Source organism: Ahaetulla prasina, chromosome 5 (genome assembly GCF_028640845.1).
Source record: "Ahaetulla prasina isolate Xishuangbanna chromosome 5, ASM2864084v1, whole genome shotgun sequence".
Lineage (NCBI taxonomy): Eukaryota > Metazoa > Chordata > Lepidosauria > Squamata > Colubridae > Ahaetulla > Ahaetulla prasina.
In genome coordinates this window covers 28,942,225-28,958,294 of record NC_080543.1, presented here as the reverse complement: position 1 = coordinate 28,958,294, position 16,070 = coordinate 28,942,225, and the positions used below count along the sequence as shown (strand labels likewise).

General features: G+C 38.4%; 1 protein-coding gene across 1 annotated transcript in view; it reads left to right on the top strand.

Annotated features, from left to right (window-relative positions):
- Nucleotides 1-6,490: 6,490 nt before the first annotated feature.
- Nucleotides 6,491-16,070, top strand: part of UBL3 (ubiquitin like 3) — a 46,448-nt gene continuing 36,868 nt past the window's right edge. The window contains exon 1 of the mRNA XM_058185494.1: nucleotides 6,491-7,441. Within this exon, the coding sequence (XP_058041477.1) occupies nucleotides 7,415-7,441 (27 nt within the window). The 5' untranslated portion in view covers nucleotides 6,491-7,414. The remainder of the gene's footprint in view (nucleotides 7,442-16,070) is intronic.

The following is a 16,070-nucleotide window of genomic DNA, read 5'->3' as shown; positions in this document are numbered from 1 at the left end:
GTAAAAGGTATGGGGATTAGAGAGATTAACAACAGAATCAGGTAGATTGTTCCAGACATTTATTACTCTATTGCAAAAGTCGTATTTCCTACAATTAAGATTAGAGCGAATTACATTGAGTTTAAATCTATTGATGGCCTTTGTGTTATTATGGTTGAAATTAAAGTATTCATTTACAGGTAGAACATTTTGGTAAATAATCTTATGAACTAAGCATAGGTTGAAACGTAGACAACGTAGTTCGAGGCTTTCTAGACCTAAGATTTCAAGCCTGGTGGTATAGGGAATTTTATTTTGAGCAGAAGATTTGAGAACTCTCCTAGTAAAATATCTCTGGACCCTCTCTAATGTAATGATCTCTGAAACACAGTGAGGGTTCCAGGCAGGTGAACAGTAATCAAGTATAGGTCTGGCAAAGGTTTTATATGCCTTAGTTTGGAGTACAGTGTTACCAGAAAGAAAACTTCATAAAATAAGATTTTCAACTCTTAAAGCCTTTTTTGCAATGATGTTACAGTGAGCTCTGGGACTTAGATCTTTAGAAATGAGTATTCCTAGGTCCTTGACAGAGTGTGGGTCAACTTTTAGATCATTACCAGCCAGCAAATATTTGAAGTTCTTATTTCTACTGCCAATGTGCAGGACTGAACATTTGTTAGCAGAGATTTGGAGCTGCCATTCAGATACATAGTCAAGGTCATTTTGAAGGGTAGCAAAGTTGTCTGTGGTGTTGAATAGTTTAACATTGTTGGCAAAGAGGACACAGCTGCTTATAATTTGATCACAAAGGTCGTTGATATAAAGCAGAAAGAGTGTTGGACCTAGAACGCTGCCTTGGGGAACACCACTGTTGACAGGTGCAGGATTTGATAGGGTGCTGCCTATTTTGACCACTTGTTGCCTGTTTGACAGGAACACAGCTATCCAATTATGTAGGAGTCCAGAAATACCATAAGATTTAAGTTTCAGAAGTAGTTTGCTGTGAACAATTGAATCAAAGGCCTTACAGAAGTCAAGGTAAATTGCATCTATTGCTTTGCCGTGGTCAAGTTAAGAGCTCCAGAGGTTTTTGCAGATTACATGACAAATTTTTCCTGAAACCAAATTGTTTATCAGAGAGTAGGTTATTTGTTGCTAAGTGGTTTATGATGGATTCCATGACTTTATATGTGGCACAACAAAGAGAAATTGGTCTATAATTCTCAACAAGGGCAGGGTCACCTTTTTTGAAGATAGGTATGACTATTGCTAATGACCATATGTCAGGCAAGGAGCCCATTCTAAAAGATACTTCATAGATGATGCTTAGAAGTTCAGCAATGGCATAGGAAAGCTTTTTAAGAAAGAAGGCACATATTCCATCGGGACCAATAGATAGATAGGGCTTTAGTTTGTGTAGTGCCCTTATGACAGTCTCTTCAGTAAAATCAAGGTGGATTAGATCACTGCAATTGGATGAGGTACGACTAATAAATGAGGGGGAGATGCCATTGCTATTAACAAAGACTGAACTGAAAAAAGTATTGAAGAGATTAGCTTTAATGGCATCGTTACAATCTTTATCATTTGGCCCTTTTAGGGGTGGAATGGATTTAGAGTCTTTAAGTTTGGCATTTATGAAATTATAGAAGGCACGATTGGAATTCGTGTGTAACAATTCTTCCTCCTGCTTGCTGTGGTAATTGATACATAGTTTTTATTTGGTGGCAAATGGATTTGTATCAGTTTTTGAAGTTAGCTACATAGCCAGTTTTATTTTTCCACCAAAGGGATTTTTTTTGTATATGACTCTGGGTGGCAATATATTGCAAATCAAAGGAACTTACATATAAGGCTACAAACTTAAAACACATGATATCTTGCTTTCATTGAAGAAAACATGTGCAGGCTAATAATAAAAGAGAATCCAACCCAGGTGTTTTTCAAACTTGGCAACTTTATTTGGAATTCAACTCCCAGAATTCATCAGCCAGCATGCTATGTTCCTGGAAACAATATTTTTCTTTCAAGTTTAAATCAACATAGCCCCTAATTAAACTTTAAAAATAAATTAGACTGGCTGCTATTATTAAAAGCTCTACTAGATTTCACAGGAAGTTCAATAGTATAATTAAAGAACTAAAACATTTCCAGAAAGATAATTCTCTAGGAACTGCCCCAGGGGTGAAATCCAAAATTTTTCCCTACCAGTTCTGTGGGCGTGGCTTGGTGGGCGTGGGAGGGGAAGGATATTGCAAAATCTCCATTCCCACCCCACTCTGGGGCCAGCCAGAGATGGTATTTGCCGGTTCTCCAAACTACTCAAAATTTCCGCTACCAGTTTTCCAGAAGCTGTTAGAACCTGCTGGACTTCACCCCAGAACTGCCCTGCTGATTTTAAAGCATGTTTAAATGCATTAAAATGTTTTCTTTTTGTTTATTTTTATATACATGTGTTAGCTTAATACAATTAAAGCTATATATGCACAGTTACAAAACACATACTTTATTATTTATATCTTAAACAGTTATGATGTATATCTTAAACAGTAATCTACCAATATGCAACATAACATTAATACTTTTCACAAACTAATGTATGTTGATGTGGCTTTTCTTTATATATCATTATAGAGTTTCTCTATTCTTCACTTTTGCCCCTTCTTTTTTTTAAAAAAGCGCATTCAAAAAAGCAAAAAAGGGCATATTCATTATTTCATATAGTAACATCATTCATCTTTGGGAAGTCTTTGTTATTTGTGCCTGGTATCTATCGTAATAAATGTAAAAAGAATGAAAACTCTAGTGTTCCTATTTCCCGGAGAACACTAAACAATTGTTCTGCTACATGTAGGCTAAACAGTTGGAAAGAATCTTTCTCTGACAACAGAAAATGGAAACCATGTATCATATGATCCCTTGGGCCAATTAAACAACAGGATTGTCTTCATTTAGGAAGTGCTTATGGGAAATATGGGAAATCAGCTTTAGTTATAGATAGGCAATTACCGGTAGACATCTACAAGCGTATCTTGTTTTATTGTGCTTCACTTAATTGTGCTTCACAGATATTACACTATTTTACAAGATCCTCCACCAGCAAAAAGAATATGACTCGCTGAAGGTTCAGACAATTAGCACTTTTAATAATAAAATATTTTTAATTAAGGTCTGTAAATTTTTTTTAAGATTTTGACATCTATTTCTTGAGGGTTAAGGTTTCTTCAGCCATGTCATGTTAGAATAGAATAGAATAGAATAGAATTTTTATTGGCCAAGTGTGATTGGACACACAAGGAATTTGTCTTGGTGCATATGCTCTCAGTGTACATAAAAGAAAAGATACCTTCATCAAGGTACAACATTTACAACACAATTGATGGTCAATATATCAATATAAATCGTAAGGATTGCCAGCAACAAAGTGTCATACAGTCATAAGTGGAAAGAGATTGGTGATGGGAACTATGAGAAGATTAATAGTAGTGCAGATTTAGTAAATAGTTTGACAGTGTTGAGGGAATTATTTGTTTAGCAGAGTGATGTGTGTATACAGTATTAGTATTAGGTGCGTATACAGTATTTCCTAACCAAGGCAGGAGAATGCACTCACAGACGCTGTCAGGGATTGTAGAGCATTCTTGTCAAAAACTAGAATCAGAATGCTTGGATTCTTGTTAGGAATATTTACCAAACATTATACCAAAAACATAAAATACTTAATCTTACATATCATAACGGCTGCAAGAATTTAATACGCACAAAATTGGAAAAAAGAAAATACACCAACAGAAGAAGAACTGATAAAGAAAATCTTAGATTATGCTGAGATGGACAAATTAACAAAAGAAATTAAAGAAAAGGAAGATACAGAATATTATGTAATATGGGATAAATGGTACAAGTGGCTGGAGACTAGAAAATATGAATAGTGATGAAAGGGGAGAAACAATAAATGTAAGATGTATGATAGTGTATAAAATGTACAAATTTAATATTATAAGTGATAGGAATTATAGAGTAATAAGGGATAATAGGACAAGAAGGATATAAATATTATAAAGGGAACTGGGAGAAAATATAAATATTAGATCACTGCTACGAAACAGTTGTAAAAAGGGAATGTAGGTTATGTGTTTTGTGTTTGTTATGTTGTTATAAATAAAAAACTTAATTAAAAAAAACCAGAATGTTTGGATCTGGTCGATTGGCAGACTTAACAGCTCCAAGTTTTAAATGCCCTCAAAAAGGTCCTTTCCCAAAAGCAAACAAAGGAAGATAAGCTATCTATATTTGCATGGCTATTTACTCTCACCACATACTTCGGACAACTAATTGGGATTCGACGACTCACTCAACCTTCAACTAGGGCGGATTGGGTTGGGTAATCACGAATCTCTCACTTTTATGACCTTTCTGCCCACAAAGTTTGGGAGTCCTCTCCTTTGAACTGACACTGAATTCGGATATCAATCCCGAATGTTTTGATTTTTCCGGTTGCCTGAAACGGTTATCCCCTCGGTTTGTAGCTCCTTGATCCTGGGCGTCAATGAAATGTTTCTTTTTCTCCTGCTTGGGCGGTGGGGTCGGACTAGATGACCTCCTACAAGGCCCCTTTCAACTCTGTTAATCTGTCTAAATCTCGTTTTTTGTATGTTTGTTTTGCACGTATGTGTCAGATTCCGGATAGGGGAGAAACGAAATGTATTTGGTCCTATGACTAAAACCAGTCAAATCGAATCTCACCCCGATCACATAATGCACTTTTGACTCTAGCAGGGAATTTCCAAGTTCGCTTTAAGCGACGGATGTCGAAGGCGGAGCTGCCACAACAGCAAACAGCGGCCAAAGCCAAAGTTGCATCACCATGAAAAGGCGGCCGAGGTTTCTTCACACTTCCGAAGCTTCGAAACTACACTTCCTAGGATGCTGCGCGAGCGGCGTCTGCCCCCTCACGTCCATAATGAGTGGGCGGGGCCGCGCTTGACGCGGTCGCCGAATAGCGATCTGGAGGCGGAGCCAAAGCCGAGTGGGGGATGGGGGCGTCGGGTCCGTCTTTACCCTGCTGTGTCCCCTTTTCTCCGCTCGGCGTAGACGCCATGTTGGCTGGAAGGGAAGATGACAAGAGGCGGCTGCGGGACTAGCGGCGGCGGCGGCAGGCGGTGAAGGGTAGGGAGGAGCAGAAAGTGCGCCGAAGAAAGCCGTACCTACCCCGGCCTTTCTTCGTCCAACGGGCTCTCTGGCTGGCGAGAAGAGAAGGAGCCGCTCCTCCGCCTCGGCTGCGGGGGGCTTCCGTTAACCGTCTGCTGCTGAGGGAGACCCCGGAGAAGGAGGAGGAGGAGGAGGAAGAAGAGGCGGAGAAGGGACTGTGGAGAAAGGAACCGGCGGGGGCGATGAAAGCCGAGACTTGAGGCGGAGGGGGCGGCGAGGGCTGCTGCTGCTCCTGCTGCGAGAGGCAACTGCAGTTTAAATCCCCCCTTGAGCTGCTGCTGCTGCAGTTTGAGGGGGGAGGGTAACATTTCTTTGTCCCTTCCCTTCCCTCATCCCCGGCTTATTTTAATAGGTATATCTTTAACTCAGCCTTGTAAATGCTGTAGGAAGCACGCCTTTCCAAGGAAGAGAAGCCCACCCCGCCACCCACCCCACTTTCACTTACTGAGGATCGGACCAGAGCGCCCCCCCTGGATCCCCCCCCCACAACAAGAACTTTGGCCTCAGGGAAAGAAGGACGGTCGCTGCTTTATTTACTTCACTGAGTGCCTGTCGCTTATTTTTTTTCTCCTGCTTGGGCGGTGGGGTCGGACTAGATGACCTCCTACAAGGCCCCTTTCAACTCTGTTAATCTGTCTAAATCTCGTTTTTTGTATGTTTGTTTTGCACGTATGTGTCAGATTCCGGATAGGGGAGAAACGAAATGTATTTGGTCCTATGACTAAAACCAGTCAAATCGAATCTCACCCCGATCACATAATGCACTTTTGACTCTAGCAGGGAATTTCCAAGTTCGCTTTAAGCGACGGATGTCGAAGGCGGAGCTGCCACAACAGCAAACAGCGGCCAAAGCCAAAGTTGCATCACCATGAAAAGGCGGCCGAGGTTTCTTCACACTTCCGAAGCTTCGAAACTACACTTCCTAGGATGCTGCGCGAGCGGCGTCTGCCCCCTCACGTCCATAATGAGTGGGCGGGGCCGCGCTTGACGCGGTCGCCGAATAGCGATCTGGAGGCGGAGCCAAAGCCGAGTGGGGGATGGGGGCGTCGGGTCCGTCTTTACCCTGCTGTGTCCCCTTTTCTCCGCTCGGCGTAGACGCCATGTTGGCTGGAAGGGAAGATGACAAGAGGCGGCTGCGGGACTAGCGGCGGCGGCGGCAGGCGGTGAAGGGTAGGGAGGAGCAGAAAGTGCGCCGAAGAAAGCCGTACCCCGGCCTTTCTTCGTCCAACGGGCTCTCTGGCTGGCGAGAAGAGAGGAGCCGCTCCTCCGCCTCGGCTGCGGGGGCTTCCGTTACCCGTCTGCTGCTGAGGGAGACCCCGGAGAAGGAGGAGGAGGAGGAGGAAGAAGAGGCGGAGAAGGGACTGTGGAGAAAGGAACCGGCGGGGGCGATGAAAGCCGAGACTTGAGGCGGAGGGGGCGGCGAGGGCTGCTGCTGCTCCTGCTGCGAGAGGCAACTGCAGTTTAAATCCCCCCTTGAGCTGCTGCTGCTGCAGTTTGAGGGGGGAGGGTAACATTTCTTTGTCCCTTCCCTTCCCTCATCCCCGGCTTATTTTAATAGGTATATCTTTAACTCAGCCTTGTAAATGCTGTAGGAAGCACGCCTTTCCAAGGAAGAGAAGCCCACCCCGCCACCCACCCCACTTTCACTTACTGAGGATCGGACCAGAGCGCCCCCCCTGGATCCCCCCCCCACAACAAGAACTTTGGCCTCAGGGAAAGAAGGACGGTCGCTGCTTTATTTACTTCACTGAGTGCCTGTCGCTTATTTTTTTTCTCTCCTTTTTAATGAGAAGGTGACTCGGATACAGAACTATCCTCTGAATCATCTTCGTCATTCATTATTGGTCTAGGCTGGAGAGGAAGAGCAAGAGAGGAAGAAAAAGCGCTCCTACACAATTCATGTTGTTGTTGTTGTATGTTTTTGCCTGGTCTATCTGGCACAACTGGTGTTCGTGCTGCTGTTGACAAGAATCCGTTGCTGTCTTCTGGTTTCCCTGTGGTTTCCTCTCTGATCCAGCCTTTTTAATACCAGTTGGATTCTTTTGTCAGTTTCCTTGCTGCGGGTCAGGTGCTTTTATTGAAGGAAGCAAACACGCACAACTTACCAGGAACAAAACCAAAGATTGGTTACCTGGAAGATCTTTTACTATACCTGTGTTGTTTTGGCTGGCTTTTACATTTCCCTCCTTCTTTGTTTCTTGAAACCGACAGCCTAGTTATCAAGATGTCTAGCAGTGTTCCATCTGATATGGTAAGTTTGGATTTGACTTTATTTCCGGAATACAAAGAACTGATTTTCAGAAAATTGATTTGGGTTACAGCAAGAAGTGTTTTTGTATATCGAAGGCCAGGTTATTAGTATAAGCTTTTGTGGGTAGAATCCACTTAGTATTTATTAAGTTTATTCACAGCCTTTTCTCCAGGAGTTCAAGATAGCTTACACAGGGGTTTCCCTTCATTTCATTTTCATTTATTTTTACAACAAATAAATGATCCTGTGATACAGGTTGAGTTGTGAATGAGTAATTGGTCCAAAGTTACCCAATTTCCTTTGATGAGGGTGAACTTGAATCTGGTTCTCCCCAGTTCTGTACTGTACGACACTGGTTCTTCCTAATTAATCTGAAAGGAAGAAGCACCCTACTTTCAGTATAGTAGAATTAATCATCTGCTTTCTTTTATTATTTAACTTTTTATATACATTTGAGATTTAACTTGAGCACAAGTATAAATGAAATAAAATTATATTTTCATTAGGGTTATTTTATTTTAATTAACATTTTGGTACCTTTTTTCCTGTTAATAGTTTTATTATTTGAATCCAATTACAATATTTAATAACCTCAAGTGGTGTGGAAGGTTATAATTTAATACAGTGTTGGTTGCAACAAAATATTCTAGAAACTCTTCTCTTGAGCCATGTCTTTCTGAGATAATATTAGATGTTATGCTAATAAAGTGCTGAATTAGTGATCAGAGTATATTTTAAAGTTCGGACAAAAGGAAGCAAAATTATATACTTTAGAGAGTACCACCTACAGGTATTCTTATGAATAAGCATGTCTGAAACTGAATTATTTCTAAACTTTGATACATAATTAACTTGATTCTTTTTTGGCACTAAAGAAATATTTTTGGTTTTTATATTTATAACATACAGTAATGTTTTTTTCTACTACTTACGTGATTCTGTTAAAAAAATAAATGGTAATTGCTTTAGGGCATTAGTATTCTGTGTGTGCTATGCATATGCATACAAATCTCAGCTTTTAAACTTTAGTTCATGCTTGGTAGTAGATTGTTTTTTTTGCTTTCCATAGCAGGAAAACAGTAATTTGTGATCAAGTCACTACTATAATAAAGGTTGTACCACAGTTTCAAACTTGCTTAAAGTAGCTGAGCAAAATATTAGAAAAAAAAGACAGAAAATCATGTTGATTTCAACTTTGAATTGTTTTTATTTGATTTTCTTTGCAACACTGTGACTTTCATTATAATATACGTTTTTCTAACAATGCTTCTTGAAAGTGTGTGATGGTTTTGAAGAATAACCCCTATATTAAGATAATAATAAAATATACAGCAATAAACTCTCAATGTTATCCATTTGGTATTTTTGACATTGTATTTTGCTGGAATTTAATTCTGAATGGATGTCAGTTATTGTATGAGAAGTAGGATGCATAATTAAATCATATCCTTCTATATAATGTCTTAGGAGTGTGCATAGAATGTAAAATGTGTTTTGTTTCAAACTTAAAGCACAGCCCTCATATTCTGGATATTTTGATGAAACATTATGGATTGGTTGCTGTTGGCAGAAACAGCTTTGAATATTTTTGTTTTGTGCTGCAGCTAAAACCAGTCTTACAGCAATCTCAGAATGATTTTTATAGGGTGGATGGGGCAAAGCTGGTGTCCACTTGTTTCTTTCTCCTCTCCTTCAGAAACAAGGATACCTTGTGCCTCTTTTTTTTTCTCCAGATGGCCTATGCACCCACTTCCAAATGGTCTCAGTTCCCATGGGCCTGCCTGCTCACTCTTATCCTTTCTGGTATCTTTTCCTCTCCTGCCCTCTCTCAGTTGCCACCACTAAATAAAATCTTCAGCTTTGGCATTTTCCTCCACATTTCTTCCACTAAAACTCTTCGGTCTGGAACAAACAGCACTTTACTCTGTATTTGGAACAAAACGACCCTGCTTCATTCCATATCCAGACCAAAAACACATGTTTTGTATTGGGTATAAGCCAGCCAAAATCAGCTGTTCTGTACATGAAATAGTACATGTTTTTCCATGTTCCTAAGTGTTATAATTGAACTGTAGAACTTAGAAGTGTTTCACTTTTAATGAACCTTCATGAAAATATATTAGAAATTTATTCTGCTTCATTATTTTTTCCTTTGTTATATCTGAGCATCCAGGATGGGCTTTATATAAAATGGCCATATATATTTGCAACTATATAGCAGTGCAGATAACTGGTTTTTAAAATTACCAGTATAAAGCTATGGAATGCTTAAGAATTGTCCAGAAATGATTTGGAATTAATATTTATTGCCCATTGCAATTTAAATTATTAAAAAAACTTTAATAGAAGTTTTTACTGAAACAATTGGTTCTTAAGCCAATTGCTTCCAAGAATTGTATTCATTTGGATCTAGTTTCTGTATTTAATTCTGTGGGACTTATACTCAAAAACATATATTCAAAAACGGATATTATTATATTAAGAAACTAGTTCTATAAAATGTTACTGGTTTTCTTACATAAACAAAGTTTGCTTACTGAATACATTTTGCAAAACAGCAGTTGTACTTCTTTTTTAGTTTTCCAGTTCATATATAAGACTTGAATATTAATCTTGTTAGGAGCATTGGAGTAAAGTGTGGTATGTTAATGCCAACATATAATAACCATGATATCATGGAACTGAAAGCTATTGAAGAACTTAGAACCAGGGCTGTTAAGACTAGTAGCCCAACCCACCTTATTTGGAATAGGATAGGAATAGGGATAGGGATAGGGATAGGGATAGGGATAGGGATAGGGATAGGGATAGGGAATGAGAATAGAATAGAATAGAATAGAATAGAATAGAATAGAATAGAATAGAATAGAATAGAATAGAATAGAATAGAATAGAATAGATTTCTTTGTTGGCCAAGTGTGATTGGACACACAAGGAATTTGTCTTTGGTGCATATGCTCTCAGTGTACATAAAGAAAAAATAAAATATTATATGTGTTTTTTAAAAAAAACCAACAGCTGATTCTACCTACTCCTAATGTTATTTCTTAATTAGAATAACATTTTGTCATAACAAAATAGATGAGGGGGTACTACTACTCACAAATCTCAATTAAATCTGCAAGTAAAGCATTTCCAGTCATTTAGTATTTAATAATGCCATTATGTAAATGATAGCATAAATTGACACATAACACATAAAGCATTTAAAAGTACATTATTTTGTTATATTTATCTAAATTTCTTTAGATGCAGTGAATATTTTTAAATTTTGTATTTATATTTATAAAGTATATATTTATACTTTATATTTCATTCAAAGTGCAATAAATTGGAATGGGGTGATTATAGGTAGTCCTCAGTTTATGACAGCAATTGGGACCGGAGCTATGTAGTAGTAAAATGTGACATCATGTGCATTGCTTTCTGATGATAGTTCTGGCGCTCCTGATTGCTGTCATTATGCAAAGTCCTCATAACAACTTTGCTACTTCTGATTTCCTGCCGGCTTTGCTGTTGGCTATGGGAAGGCAGCAGAGAACGACTGAAATTATGATCATGTGACCATGATTCACTGTGATGTTGTAATCATGAACCAAATATCCAGATTATGAACATGTGGACATTATAATGGCCAGAATTCCAAGGAACCAGTTGTAACTATCATTTATTCAATGCCATTGTAAGTTGCAATGATTGCTGAACAAACATGGACCACCTGTAAATAAATTATTTCTCTATTATGAAACTAATTGATTTTGCACTAATATGTTTAAAATACCTTCATTATGTTGAAAGTTCGATGTTTTCATGTGTCTGAAAACTTCAACTGCATAATTTATCTGTTAAATATTTTAAAGTATTAACAAAATTGTTCTTCATTATTTCTTGATTAATATAATCATGTTTTCTACACATTCGAAACATGTCAAACTTGTGTATAGATGATGAAGGAAAATTGTTAAAAACTAAGGCCTAATAAGTCTGTTGGATTGTTTTAGTTTTGTGTTAAGAGCTTCATTATGGTACATATATGCCATTTTCTTTGCCTAGGTAACACTAAAATAATATTGTCAACATTCCATGAAAAATAATAGTTTTCTTAAAATTTAAAAATATGTGGAACTAAAGAACATGTTTTAATTTAGTGATGTATAAAATTGAGAAGATTAGTAATACAGTAGAACAAAATGTTCTTTTCCTTCTCTCTGTTGATCCCATATTCTCTGTAAAACTACTGCTGCAACACTTAGGTATTGTGTGAATAGAAATGCTGGCATCTTCTTCATAACTGAATGAGAACATGATCAGTTGCTATATGGATAGATGGTATATTATATTTTTTCTCATATTGTCTAATGAATGAAACCCATGAGCATGGAATTTACAGTCTCTAGATTATAAATATTTGAAAATAAACAGAAATTGTATGTTAGACAACTTCAGCTAGAAATATATTACTAAAGATATGTCTAGATTTACTTCATAGCACACACTTTAACTTTACAGAATCTTTACTGGAGAGGAAGCAAGGAAGGAAGTTTCTTTAAGTTAAGAGACACTCAAATGAAATATTTGTAACAGTTGCTACTCCACTTATGGATGAACTTGAAATGCATTTTAACAATCCAAACTATTTATGCTACTTTTTCACATGAATTAATCTTCTGATATTATTTAAGGAGATAGAAATATATTAAGTAATAAAAACTTAAGTAAAATCAAGTGTTTCCTAATTTGAATTTCATTTTTAGTAACTAAATAGATATGTTCCATGCTAGTTTCTTGACAACTGCTATTGTGGCGGAGCAAACTTATGCATGGGATTGGTCTATTTGAGGGACCTTCATCTCTGTCCCATTAGGTCTGACAAAAGAGGCATACTGTTACTTGTCAGGAAATATCACCCGGTGGAGCCCAGGATGAGAGTCTTTTCTGTCACAGCACTCTCCTTTGAAACATTATCTCCCCAGAGATTATATTGGATCCGATGCTACAGGCTTTTCATAAGAAATGATTCTGTAGATGTGTGGTGGAGTTTGTAGAATGTTAATTGATTGTTATTGATTTCTTATATCTTGGCTGTTGATTCTGCTATATGTTTTTAATGTGGTATCTACAATATTGCTTTCTGGCCTTTCATATAATTTTTAATTCTTATAAAACATGTATTTGAGATGGGTGACTCTATAAATTGAAATAATCAATTGGATTAGTTCAGTGCTTCTCAAATAGTGGGGCGCGCCCTCCAGGGGGGGCGCGAGGCTCCGTAAAGGGGGGCGCGTTTGACCTCGGCAAACACTGTCATAACAAGCTAAGCCCCGTGTTTACAGTTGCGCGGGGGGCGCGAAAAATGTTTTCTTCTTCCTAGGGGGGCATGACAAAATAATTGAGAAGCACTGGATTAGTTGAAGTGATACTAAAGCAATTTGGTGCAATTAAATAATACTTACAGTTTTAATATGTTTCACTGTTTACTAATTCCAGGTGAAATTAATTTAAAAAGTATGATTTCATAATAAGCTTTGAAATATTTTTGTAACTCTGACTATATAGCTAAAGTGTAAGGAAATGTATTTGAAAGTTAAGAAACTGTGAATTCAAACAAAAAATTTAATTTCACAACATGTTTTGTGATGCCCAAAGATATGGTTGTTGCAGATTGGAAGCATCTATTACACAGAATGTGTTATTAATATTTTTGACTCATTTTAAGCCTATAGTTGAAGCATCTAGGTTACTGTGGATAATCTTGAGAAAAAGAACATGGCTGAATTTGATTAATTCCTGGATAAGAGATTCCCTGGACTTCATCCTACAAGCTATAGGCTAGGTGAGAATTTGAAAAAAAAACAACTTGGAAGAAACAATAGCAAACAATTTTTGTAATAATCATAACAATATAATAGTAGTAGTATAAATAGTAATTTATTAAATGTATATGCAGCCCAACTCCCAGAAATTCTGGGCTGTTTCCAATTGGTAAAACATTTAATAAATGAAACAATACTGAAAGCATTGGACAAAGGAATAAATGGCAGAGAGGGCAAAAAACAAAGAAAGGGACATCAATCATCCGAGTCTCTAGAGCACTGAAAAAGTCTTTAAGGCCATTTGAAATCCTGTAAGGTAGAAGCTGTTTAAATTTCAGGAGTAGCGTCAATCCATAGGGCAGGTACTAATACAGATAAGGCACACTTCCAGGGTCCTGGTAGGTGGAATTGCTTAATCAATGGAACCTGGAGTATGCCAATCTTGCCTGATTGAACCAGTTGGGCGGATACTATGGAAGAGAGGTGGTCTCTCAAATAACTAGGACTTATGCCATGTAGAGGTTTAGAGGTAGTGGCCAACACCTTGAATTGCACCCAGACACAAACTGGCAATTAGTGCAGCTTGTGAAAAAGATGTTAAATGGGCATATTGAGGTATGCTTGTCCTTGCCTACACATCTGCATTCTGGACCAACTGAATGTCAGGAAAGTCACAGGAGATAAATTTGACCTGTGAGGGTCTTTAGTACTTTATCTAGTGTCACCTTTATGACACTACATTCTGTCAACTGATATGTGAATTTTTTGCTTATCAATTTCAATAGTTATCCCAATTAAGAAAATATCCTTCTGACTATTTGGGCCACACACATCGAAGACCTGAGTCTTAATTTCTGTCATAATTGCTATTGCTGTAAACTGTCAGATACATGTTTCTGTTCCTGTTTTTGTTGGTCAGCCCCTAAATGTACAAATATGCTACTGTCAAAATGTGATTAAGCCACTGTAGCTGCAGAACTGCTGCTGTTTCCTAAGTAGAAATACCATGATTAAGAAAATAATTGGCAATGTAAGTAAATTAGAAGATTGGCTTTTAAAAAAGACAGTAATCCTTATGATACTATATTTATTGTATGCAGACCTTTAGTTTGAACAGTGGCAGTTGGTATTGGAAGAAGAAGAAAATATCAAGTGACATAATCAGATGTTGCCTTGGGCTCATTGAGAATTTGTGTCAGCTACGGGGAGTTTCTGTTAACAGTGTTCTATTGAGAGATGTTCTGCTAATGATTTAGCAAATGATGTCAAATATACTGATGCATGAACATAATCTTTAAATACGGATGTTTGTGTTTTTTTGGGTTCACCAATGGGAAGAGTGTAACTATGTGTTCCATCTTTGCTAGTTCCTTCCCAATGTGTTAATAATGAAGCTATTAAATACCATTGTGACTTCTAAATTCAATTGAATTCACATTGCAAATGTTATTTCTGCAAGTAATTTCACTGAAATATACTTGTATAAAACAATTATCAGCAAGCAGTTCAGGATATCTTGCCTTTCAAACAAATTTGAGCCTTCTGTGGTCTTGCTGCTTTGCATTTAAATTCTTCTAGGTTTTTGGTAGTAGCTATACTGAAGCGTCTAACTTTGCAAAGGCATAGCTGTGCCTGATTTTTAAATGTTGGGGTTAGTGGAAAACAAGCTGAGCTCTGATTAAATCCAAGGAAGAAAAAATTTCATATTGAAACCCAGAAATATCAGTTTTGGTATTAGGTCTAGGTCAGGAATCACCAGCCCCTGAGCCAAGGCCCAGTATTGGGCTGTGGCCTATTCGGAATTGGGCCATGCAACTGGTGGGCCGGTGCGCATGCATGTGTGCACAGCTCAACTTGTGCAAGTGGAGCTGCACACACCAGCCTGCCACTAGTGCAAGTTGAGCTGTGCAGTGTGTGCACACCAGCCCAGCTTCCCTCTCCCTCCCCAGCCAGGCCATGAAGCCGCAAAGATTGGGGACTGCTGCTCTAGGGGCTGTCATGCTCCCCAAAAGAGCAGGTCTGTGTCATTGGGGCTTCCTGGCATTGTGATTTCTGTGTGAACAGCAAGTGGAGGCCATAATGGGGTGGTGGGTGTGAGGATTGCTTAGATTTGGTTGATACAGTTCTGTCTAAATCTGGAGGTCTTGGCAACAATGATTATGCCTATATTACCACTTGATTGATGTGTAGGGTGTTCTAGAATAGAACAGAATAACAGAGTTGGAAGGGCTTCTAGTCCAACACCCTGCTCAGGCAACCCTATGCCATTTCAGACAAATGGCTATCCAATCTCTTCTTAAAAACTTCCAGTGTTGGAGAATTCACAACTTTTGGAGGTAAGTTGTTCAACTGTCAGGAAATTTCTCCTTAATTCTAAGTTGCTTCTCTCCTTGATTAGTTTCCATCCATTTTTTCTTGGAGAATAGCTTGCTCCCTCTTCTTTGTGGCCAAGAACCTTTCTGCATAGGATTTTCTTTGAAGAGGACCCAGAAACTAGAATTGGTACAGAGTCACTAGCAGACAACACCCTCTACTGTAGAATATTCCCAGTTTTAGGGTTGCTATTATCGGTAGGTTTCTGGATACAGATTACTGCTAGTTTTCATTATGAAGCTTTACTTGAAAATGAAATGAAAAAGCACCTTTGAGGCTTTATTTAGCGTGGTGCGAGCCTGGTGTGAGACTACATTAGACCTGACCTGTTCAGGATGAATTTGTTCATCCTATCTAGTCACCTGCGACGACTTGCTCAAAGTTCCAACCCAGCAAGAAATAAGGCACATTTAAGCCAGAGGACATTACTGCCTCAACACTCT